Consider the following 11566-nt stretch of genomic DNA (forward strand, 5'->3'; position numbering starts at 1 on the left):
TGGTTGCGGTCCTGGCAGGCGGATACAGAGTCCAAGAAGAAACTGTAGGTCTTTCAGTTTGTGTGTGTGTGTGGGGGGGGAGTTCCTGTATGGTCCAGAACTTGACCGAACTATCGCTCAGACAACAAGAGGTAAGAGTCCATATCTCCCGGTTATTCCTTCCTGTGCCAAGGTTTTGGGCCTTTCATTTCCATTGTCGGGTCCAGCCTCTACCCACCAGGGGATCCTTGGAGGGGCCATAAGGCCAGTCACTTCTGCACTCATATGGCCATGGAATCCTGATAACCCTGCCCTCAGCAGGGCGACAAGCAGCTGGCATGACCTTTTCCAGGTCCAACCTGGAACACAGAGTAGGTCCCTGCATGCTCCTGTTTCGGGACATCTGGTTCAGGTCAGTCACGGAGCTCTGGGTTTGGGGCATTCTGTCTGAAGGGTACAGAGCGGCCACTTGGTCCTCGGTGCAAACCTTTACTAAATATTAACACTTCCACACAATCATGGCCAAAGATACAAGTTTTGGTTGAAAAGCTTTGCGCACGGCTCAGCCAGTCCATGACCCCCGCCTTCTCCTCTTCAGGTTTGCTCTGGGAAGTCATACAGTCTGCAGTGTCACCCAGATGAAATGAAAAAAAAAAAAAGTCCATCTGAAGAACACTGTGTCCCTCCCTGGTTGCCTTAATTATGCCTGTGACATTACGTTTGTGGCGTTGATTATCCCTGTTGTGCTCTCCTCTGATTTTGTTAGTTAAATAACTGGATAGTTGGCAGCAGTTGGGAGAGGAGTTTCAGCTCCAATAGTTAGATAACTTTTTAGTGCCTTCTCCTCAGCCTCCCTCTAAACCCAGTCTGCAGTGTCCCCCAGATGGACTCAGAGGAATTGATTTTATGTTGAGTACAAAAAAAACCTTTTTTTTTTTTTTTTTTTATATATACTGTAATTCTTTTTTTCAAATAAAGAAAAATCTACATCACTATCAAAATTTGATCGTGACCCACAAGACAAACACAAATCTGCAGTAAGAGGAGAGCAAAGAAAACTAAATTGACACAATATTACATGAGTACATTAATGCCAGTAGACCTATGTTTTCACAGTTATTTACACATGTACCTTTCCTTTCTCTATTTGAATCTACAGTGTCTGCCAATACCAGTTCATCTTCCAGTGCATTCTGTAAACAACTTGTTTAAAAGCTTTACATTATATATTTTTACTCCCAAATAAAAAGGGCATGCCCCTGTGCAAACAGTCTACACAAACATTTGTGAGACTGTGAACCCCAAATGGGAAGGAACGTGCCCAAATATGTATAAATGTCAGTGCGAAGTCCTGCCTAACCAAACAGGATCAAAAAGGCAACTGGAGTAGCCAATTTGAGTTGTAGTACTGTTAATTACAACAGTGACTTGTGTGTTGCTTTGGCATTTTAGAAGGAATGGATAAATTTGTCCTGGTGTTGAATTTTTTCTTTTTTTAATTTGCCCTGGAACATTGGGCATGTATTTTGTATTCCTAGGGATGTAGTTAGCAGAGCGGCGGACGGGATGCTGCTGGTCTGAATCCCGATGCTGGAAGTTCGACACGGGACTTAAGATAGGCGTTGAAATACCAACGCCTATCTTAATCCCGACGCCGGAATATAGATATGCCAGCCCGAACCAGGTAAGTCCGGGGCATCTTAGCTGTTAGCCACCTGGGGAGTAGGGGTTGGGTAGCATATCGGGGTCAGCGTTAGTTTTGGGGGGAGGGGGGCGGAGTTTTAGCACTAGGGCACCATTGAGGGGGGGGGGGGGGGTTAGGTTTAGGCTTCAAAAAGGGGATACCAATCATCGGGATGCCGCTGTCTGTATTTTTACAGGTATCTAGACAGCCAGCATTGAATACAGCTTTCGTATTAGGAATACTCCATTTACATTTCTCAATTTTTCTTCTAAAATTGGATCTGTATTATTTTGTGTGTCACATTTTTAGTATTTCATGGTTTTAGATCATTGGCAGAACTCCATTGTGAAGTGCATTTTCCTATATAACATAGAAGCCAAATGTCCTTTTCCCAGCACCTCTGCAAGTAGATTCACAAGGAATGTGCCAATCTGCCCAGACCCTCTCATCTGAAGCTGCAGTCATGCTAAGGATATAAGGCTGACTTTAACCACTTAACTGGCAATTGTATTTACAAAAAGCACTCAAAATTTTTCTTTTTTATGATTGAATTAGGTCAACAACATAGATTTGAAACTTATCCCTAAACAATCTTAGGAAAAAAAATGTTTTTTTAAATAAATAACATTAACATCAATTTTTATTATAATCGGTTATTAACATATTGGACAATTGATGAACGGAACATCGAGAGCATTGCAATTTTGATTTGCCTAAGCAATCACCAAGTACACACTGGGGGCTTAATTCACATTTCCCCGGCAGCGTCCAGGTGAGGGTTCCTGCCTTGCTGCCTGATCAGCAGTGATCATCAGCATGGCAGACACTGGGTGAGGGTGCAGGGATGCAGAGGGGCCAGGAGGTCCCTCTGCCATTGGCAGCCAGCCACTGTGCATTTCTGACTGGTCACATAGTTTGCAACAGTCAGTTAACGCACAGCCTGACGTGGTCACAAATTATGCAACCAAGGCAAGTGGTTAAGGGTGCAAAATGAAATTAAAGAACAGTGCTGTGAATGGCAAATCAATTAAAATGTACCCTTCAATTAAAACATTAAATATGATTTATTAAACACATATAGTAATCTTTTAAAAATCTAAAGAAGACAATGGATGCATATAAGACACAGCACTTAGAATTATATCAAATTATGCAACCACGCCAGGCAAGTGGTTAAGGGTGCAGACAGACATCAAAGTTGATTTACTAACCTGCAGGATTTCAAAGCAGCTTTGACTAATGTATTTCAAAGGTCTTCAAACAAGTCTAATTTAGCATTAATTACTATTGGCGTTTGAAAAACATCAGTCAAGATGTCAATCACCAGCGCTATGAGAAACCGCAGCATAGTAAATCTAGCAAATGGGATAGAGAGGGCCTTGCTCGAGAGGGCTTACAATCTGGTATGTAGTATTGGTACCAGGGTTTCAAACTATTGCAGTTGTTTGTAACGGGATGCGGTTAGGATCCCAACAAGCGGGATGCAGTCTGCCGGAACCCCAGCATCGGAATCCCGATCGCAGAGACAACACCGGCGCTGAAATCCCGACATGACTCGGGATGCTGACGTCGGGATCCCGGCAGACAGCAACCCAATCGTAAAGACACCGGGGAAAGATAAGTATCAGCCGCAGGGGGGGAGGGGGTGGACTTAGGTTTAGGCGCCCCAGGAGGAGTTAGCTTTAGGCTGCAGGAGGGGGGGGGGGGGGGGGGGGAGGTTAGGGTTAGGCTCCGGGCAGGGGGGGGGGGGTTAGATTCAGGCACTACCGGGGGGGAGGGGGTTAGGGACTTACCGGAAGGGTTAGGGTGCGGGGTGGGGAGGGTTAAGTATAAGGGAGCAGGATAGGAGGGTTACGGTTGGGGGTAAATAGGACGAGGGAACATTACTTACCTTCCCGTGTTAGGATTTTAACCACCGGGATGCCGATTTCAGTGTACTGACAGCCGGCATTCTGTCCATAGGTATTTCATACCGATTCAGTTTGTAACCATTATGTGGAAGCCAGCATTGCTTAGTTGTTTCCAATTTACTTTTCTGTTCTAAAATGTTTCAGCATGACCACACTTCCCATTAAGAACTAGATAGAATAAAAAGCCTGTCTAGTATTGCCCAACCATGACTCCACAAAGCTAACCAAACGAGTGTTCCTCAATATCAACAACTGAAGCTCTCCCAAACAGCGTGCCAGATTTGCAATTACTTTCTTCTAATCTGCTTTTTATTTTAATATTTTCTCTGATGGTTTATATATTTAAAGGGCATCTCTTGTTTAGCAGTCAAATCACTACCTCTTCCCCTCCAACTAAATCTCTGTAACCCCATTTCCTGGTCTAAGATATTAAATCTTGAGTCAACAGCGCAAACACCCACTTCACAGGGAGAAGAGGGCTCCAAAATACCCGGGTGATTCTACTGCCAACACAGATGGGCAATTATTGTGCTGTTACTTTAAAAAAGGTAAAAACTTAAAGCTGGTAAATTATTTTTATCACTGAGAGAATTTTAGACACTTTTTTATACTTAGTATACAGTACGAGGACCATTTATTGCCCAATATAATTTATTGATTTCTTTATCATACTTAAAGTTGTATCAAACCATTGTTGAAAAATTGTGTTGATCCTCAGCAGATTTATATATGTGTATGGGTGTATCTAGAATGGGTGCAGTGCACACAGGGCCTCTCGATCCAGGGTGCCTACACCCTGCACCCATACACTACACTTACCTCTCTGCTGGTGGGTACAGTAACCGGGAAAAGATGTCAGCTCCATTTTGCTGTAGAGTAATGTAGGGTAATCACCAGGAAAATGGTGCCAGCAAAAATCAAAGTGCCAGAGTCTACCCGCACATGCTCCCACAAGAGAGGGGGGAGTGACCGCAGTATGAAAACTGCATATAGATACAAGTCTCGGGAATGAAAGACTGAATCATGAGCAAGGCTGAAAGCAAAGTGAACTAAAGCAGCATGACACAGAGCTGATGATCACAGCAACGGTCAGACATGGAAGTACACATACATGCAGAGCACCTTATCAGCAGCTAAGATTTAAAAAGTATCTTCAATAATAAATGATTTATGAAACATTCCTAAGGTGTGTGGCAAAGGTCCAACATCTATGAATAGTTACAGCATGGTGGGTTTATTTAAGTACCAATATGTATGCAGCTGACCTGTGCCTGCTGTATAGTCAGGGAAACCTGATAGGTATCACAGGAAACAGCAGCTGGAGACTCCTGTGTGACAGAGACGGGAAACCTGACTGTGTCTGCAGAGAGACAGCACAACAGCACCTGTGGGGGGAAAAGGATAGACTTCATATTATAGTAGCACATAATAACCATAGCCATGCACGTACTTTATACCGGCATCTAAATAGGAGGTGATGTAGACCAATCAATGGTGTTAATTCAATTACAAACTCCTAAATTGCATATTATAATAACCCCTAGCAGTGTGGCTGCGAACTAAAATGTGCAATGATGTTGCAACACTGGTAAAGGGCAATGATGAGTGCTGTTGCCAGCATTCCAACATCATTCCAGCAGCAAATTGTGGCCATCGCCTTGTGAATCGACCCCCTATAGTTTCTTCTGCATGCAATAGATCTGACTTAAAGATACAGTGTCATTTATATGTTATCTACCATATTATTGCACAACCATTACCAATAATAATCTCACCATGCTGCTCTCAGAATGTTCTGTACAGGTCACGTGACTGATGTGCACATTTGGCTGGAGTGGGAGATTTTCCTCAAATAGCATCTGCAAAGAACTCTGACACATAAAAAATAAATTATGACCAGAATCTGTACAATACTATGAACATGTTACTGTAAATAATCTTTTCAGTGAATACCACCAGCACTCCATACCATCACCACTCATATGTATATTTGATGTGTTCATTGATACACCATTGACTCCTGCTTAATGCATGAAATATGGATCTGTGCTTGGTTCCTCTCCATACCCATTTTAAGCATACATAAGACACTTTCAGTTGGCTTTTAGTAGGTAAAGAAATGTTTTAACAATCTCATTTGTGCTTCCAATTATCCCAGGCACTAGATTTTTTACGTGATGAAGTCACAAATGACACTTTTGCAAAATAGTGTAGTCCATATGTACATGAAACAATAACACAAAATATATACAATAGTGTAATTTTTCACCCCACGTGCAAATTTTTTTCAGATACAGGTGAAATAGTCCTCATCCAAAGGAGTCAGGTATCCCGAACTTCAGAATAGAACACGCACACGCATGTAGAGTAATTCACACTTTGTGCAGACTCTTAATGAAACCAAAAAAAAAAAAAAAAATGGACTAATTTGTAATGGTAAAAAAAAACAAAAAACACATGGATTTTATATATATTTATATTGATAAAAGTAGAGTATAGGCATTTATACTTAATGATGGAATACATGCACTGAAGAAGATGGAACCCAGGTAAATTCATTCATCTAGCATGAGGATATGGACTTAGAGATGCCGTGCCAAACATGAACTTAGGGTTAGGCACCACCCCCGGAGTCTTAGGGTTAGGCACCCTCAAGGGAGGGTTAAGGTTACAGTGAGGAGAGAGGAGGGTTAACTATACTTACCAGCCGGCGTCGAGATTTTATGCTGTCGGGCAACCAGTGTCGGGATTTGAACCGGCGGCTTTTAAGCCGTCGGTATTTCATACCCAACCCCATACGACTATGTGGATGAATTGAAGAATTACACAAAGAAACCATTCTGTGTTTAACACCAGCTCTTAACAAGTAAGCATACATGTAAGAGTCTGCAAAAAGTGTGAATTACTCTACACGCGTGTAAGTGTTCTATTCTGAAGTTCGGGATACCTGATTCCTTTGGATGAGGACTATTTCATCCGTGAGATCGTTTAACATACCTTTATTTTCAGTTCATCTTTATATAAGTTGGTGACTTATTATTTGTTGACGGTACTTGCTGCTTCTGGCAGCGCCACAGGTCGGATTAATATATATTTTATATTTGGCTTTTAGTAGGAATTTCCCCTGCCTCATATACAGGACTCCACTATTTGGCTTCACATGTGCAATTTGCATTCAATAACAAACTGCATGTACATGTTACACTGCAACGCTCACATCCAGATCCTAGATCACACACCCTGATGCTCATCTTTATGACAATTTGTTTTGTTTGCAATATACACATTTGCTGGTAGGCATCAATAAAATGTCACATACTTCAGTTGGCATGTGTTACAGGCCTAATACTGCCACTGAATTAGGTCCTTTAGGTTTTCCTTGCAGCCCAACTAAGTACCACAGCCAAGTTTCTGAAGACTCATAACTCATTATACTTACAGATTATAATTCATTGCTTTGCTGGTTGAACAAATTATGGTAGGTAAAGTGCCTATGACACCAGAGACATACTGTAGTCAAAGCAAAAACAAAACCCCAGTCATGAAAGCCTTTCATTTGTTTAATGCAAACAAATTCATCCAGGTACACAGAGACAAGATCCAGAGAACAGTGTGTGGCCATGTATCATGACGTTTATGCTTAGATACATTATATACCAATTTTAAGGACATAGTCATACACCTGTATGTGTGTGTGTTTATTGTAGGACTACTTAAATGGGAACTGCACCTATCACAGAAAAGCAGATTGAGCATCAGCATGGGCATAAATGCACATGATATTGTGTCAGCATAAACTTGTAAATTTCCTTTGTAAATAGGTATGTAACGACATCTGTGTGTGGAAGATGACAGGCCTTTGAAGATGGGCAGCAAAGGTTGTAAGAGAGGTTATAGGACGTTCTGTTTTCCTGCCCAGCCCTAAATGTCCAATTGTTATGGCACATAAGAAAGATGTCCCTGGAAATTACAAGACATCTGGCCATGCTCTTGCTAAAATAGTCATTAAGAGCTCTGTGTTCTGTTTAGGAACAGAGGCCCTGATTCAGAGCCAGACGCCCTGACACAGAGCTCGTTCTGAATCAGGGCCGTCCCTTTGAATTTTTAGAGCGCCTCCTGCCCGCTCGTATAGCTGTGGGTGAACACCCACAGCTAGAGCGAGCGGGCAGGAAGATGGTCGCAATGGTCAAGACCATCGCGACCATCGGGCTTGCGACGAGACCCTTGTGGTAGGGTCTCGTTGCCGCAAGCCCTGGAGTGCTTTTGGCTCTACCAGAGCCGAAAGCACTCCCACTGACATCACTTGTGATGTCAGTGGGGCCGGCCCCAGATGGTAGGCGTTCCCATGGGAACGCCTCCATCTGGCCAGCCACGCCCCCGGCACGCCCACCAAAGGGGGCGTGCTGTCACTCACCATCGACAGCACGCCCCCTTTGTAGCGAGACCCATAGCGACGGCTTGCCAGTCGCTATACGGGTCTCGCGCATGCGCACTACGGAGTCGCCTGCGTCGTGCACATGCGCACTGGGCTAACATCGACCCGCTTGCGAGCGGGTCTGAATTAGGCCCAGAGATCATAGAGTGGTTGTTTATACCAACATACACTTAAGGCCCCCATACATCAGAGATCGATTGTGTATAAAAATCTTTTCCTTTTTCAATCGATTGTGGCAATTCTGCAATCGATTGAAAAAGGGAAAGATTTTTATACACAATCGATTGCAAATTGCACGATTGCTGCAATCAATCTCTGATGTATAGGGGCCTTCAGTCTACAGATGTGTGTATTCCCTCACCTGATCAGTGGGTATGTTTATTGACATAAGCCTATGATCCCAAATTTCTCAACTTCTAAAAGAGCTGAATGTATAATTAAAAGAACCCCTTCACATATGACCGAGAAACCCTGATGCTTCAGCCAGCTGGACAATACACTCTGAGCTGACAAGGGTTAAACTCACCCCAGAGAGGGGGGTGCCTGGAAAAGGAGGCATAAAAATGTGACACACTTGTAGTTCAGGGTTCATTCTGCTTGAGGCTATCAAAAGGTACAGTTGATCCAGAATTGCCTCATCCCAGAACCACACAAGTTGACGTGGTCCAAGTGGTTTGTTTTGCCAATTTGTTATTTTTATTTCATTTCTGGAAACTGAGTAATTGTGCGATTCCTATTTAACATTATTATAACTTTTTTTAACTAAGCTTTGAAGACATTCTTGAATTAAACATTAATTCTAGTTCTGGAGCTGTGTTTTTATGACCCAAGGCCTCATATGACTCATGTTACCTATTTTTCTAAGTATTGATAAGTGTGTGTGCGCAGGTGGGAGCAGAAGCCCACCTTATGCTTTAGCATTACAGTTTCGTCTGCTGGTGGCAGTTACATGGTTTATTTCACCACACGTGCTGAGGTAACCTGTAAAAAAAAAAAAAGTCACGGGCGGTGATTCTCAGATTGGTGTATCTGGAGGGTCGGTTCCGCAGGACCGTGACAGCACCTATTAATGTAATGAAGAGGGGAAACATTTTCCACATAAACAAACAGTTTATCTGGTGCTACTTGCAGATAGCTGCCCTTTCCTTGTATTACAAGAAGCTGCTTGTGTGTTACTAGGACAGCTATCTATTCCACATTATGGTTATTTTGAATCCTGAGGAGATCCCAAAGAAAGGCAGAATTACATGGGAAACTGCAGCACTGAAGTGAATGTTTTGGTACAATATAGAAATGATGCTTCTTGCAGGTAGTAAAAGGAAGAAAGGCTTCAGCTACGTAGCGCCAAATGTCCTGATTTTTCCTAGACAGTGCCCTGAACAGTCCCAGGTCTCGCAGTTAAAAAAACAAAAAAGAAAAGTATAGTCTTCTGTAAAGTGGCCTCACCCCACATGTATATAGGAGATTGGGGTGTCATTAGGAGAGAGAAGGCATTGTTGGCTAATGTGCTCTGACTGTGCTGAGGAGTTTGGAAGGTATGGAATCAAATGGCGCTGATCATTAAGGTAAAAAGTGGAAAAAAAAAGAAAAAAGGAAAAAAATTGTTGAATCTAAGACAAAAATAACTATTTAAAAAGGGTATGAACATAGAACATAATGCTGTCAAATTCACATGCAGAGGTTTGTGTACTTCCTTATAGAATCTATCAGTGGGGTGAACTGGGGGCGCTTCAAGGTGGCATAAAGTAAACTGGGGGGAGACTGCAGCGTGGCATAAGGTAAACTGAGGGGGGGGGAGGGCTCTACAGTGTGGCATAAGGTAAACTGAGGGAGGCAGCTGTAATGATGAAACCTATGTTTAGAAATCTGTGCTCTGTCCCCTCACACTGCTGTGCCACTCCCCTGACCCTGTTTCACTATCAGTCTATACAACACTCTATGAGCTGTTTCACTCTTCTTTACACTTGCAGCTATTGTTTATTTCCTTACAATATGTGGCTAAATAAATTACTATACCTTTATTGAGGAAATCAATCTCAATAACAAAAGTATATATTCCTGTACTCACCTTGTTCCTAATAAGTATATCATATATTCAGTAACAAATATTTGCTTTTATAAATTACACTATATTCCTCAATGATAATATATATTTCTAAATATTACTTTATATTTCCCAATGGGGCATAGACTATTACAAACAAATAATACATATAAGCTTTCACATCTCTACCTACGAGTATTTCTTTCCTTAAAATCGGTCCTCTTCTTACAATTCGCTAACTATTACCTGTATAAAAACACAATCATACCATAGGTATAGTGCCAATCTACAATTCCTGCTTTAAGTGGCCAAACAATATTTCATATTCCACCAGTTTCTTTTATTAGGCTGTTCCCTAATACTGTGGGGTCTGTCAAGGTTTAAAAGATATATGGAGATGTACTAAGCTCTGGAAAGTGATAAATTGGAAAGTGATAAATTGGAAAGTGATAAACTACCAGCCACTCAGCTCCTAACTGTCATGTTACAGGCTGTGTTGAAAAATGACAGTTAGGAGCTGATTGGTTGGTAGTTTATCACTCTTCAGAGCTTAGTACATCTGCGCCTGTGACAGTATCTCATTTTTCTAGGGCACTACATACTTCTGCAAGGAAGATATACCCCTTACATAACATACTGTCAAGATGCAAAGATTCATAGGAAATATGAGTACATTATACACAGACCTGTAGTTTTTATGTAATGCTAAACACCTTGTAAAAGGTATGAAATAAAATATTTGCCAAATACAGTTTTTTTACTACCATGTGTACACAGTATGTGGTCATTACACCAAGTGGGGTTCCATATTATATATACTTAAAGACTGAGCACCAAAATCCCAGCAATACACTATCTTTCCCATCTATTATATACTATATACAGTTTCCCAGCAATGCACTATACAATGTATATGTAATGACTGAAAGCCCACCCATGTACTGTAATAATGTATCACTGGGTATTGTATGCAATGTTTAAGCCCAATGTTTGTGGCCCAGGTAGCGGAACACACACATACAGCAGCGCCGCTTACCTGGCTTCTCGCCGCCTCCCGGTTCAGGGCCTGAGCCCAGGCTTTGCTCCAGTTCTCCCGAATGGAGGGGAAGCCGCAGAGAGCACGGAGAAGGCTGCGGGCCCCCGGGGCCGGTGCAGGAGACCCCCGGGTGACTTGCAGTAACCAGGCCAGCACGATCACTAGCGATGCCGCAAATAGGAGCAACAGAGAAGCGAAGCCCAGCTCCTGTCCGAGTGGGGACGGAGCCCCGGCCGGGGAGTCATCCATCCTGCTCCCCTCAGTGACAGCCGGGCTCAGGGGGCGGGGGTCTGTAGGCCGGATATCAGACAAAGATCAGCACTAGTGACCCGGGGACCATGACATGCCCCTGGAAACCGTATGGTGATTTTGTGCAACCCCTGGGTACCCTCCTCCGGCTGCTGCCTGCCGGCCCTAACCCTGTATTATGTAACATGCACCTGTCAGTCCTTTCCCTGGATGATATCCTGCTGCTTTG

General features: G+C 42.8%; 1 protein-coding gene across 1 annotated transcript in view; it reads right to left on the minus strand.

Annotated features, from left to right (window-relative positions):
- The window catches only part of C2CD2L (C2CD2 like), a 56259-nt gene extending 44693 nt beyond the window's left edge, over nucleotides 1-11566 (minus strand). The window contains exons 1-3 of the mRNA XM_088444584.1: nucleotides 11089-11566; nucleotides 5349-5444; nucleotides 4839-4958 (exon numbers count right to left, since the gene is read on the minus strand). Coding sequence (XP_088300710.1) covers nucleotides 4839-4958; nucleotides 5349-5444; nucleotides 11089-11337 — 465 coding nt within the window. The 5' untranslated portion in view covers nucleotides 11338-11566. The remainder of the gene's footprint in view (nucleotides 1-4838; nucleotides 4959-5348; nucleotides 5445-11088) is intronic.

This window comes from Taudactylus pleione, unplaced genomic scaffold, assembly GCF_031769625.1.
Source record: "Taudactylus pleione unplaced genomic scaffold, aTauple2 ptg000366l, whole genome shotgun sequence".
NCBI classification, from domain to species: domain Eukaryota; kingdom Metazoa; phylum Chordata; class Amphibia; order Anura; family Myobatrachidae; genus Taudactylus; species Taudactylus pleione.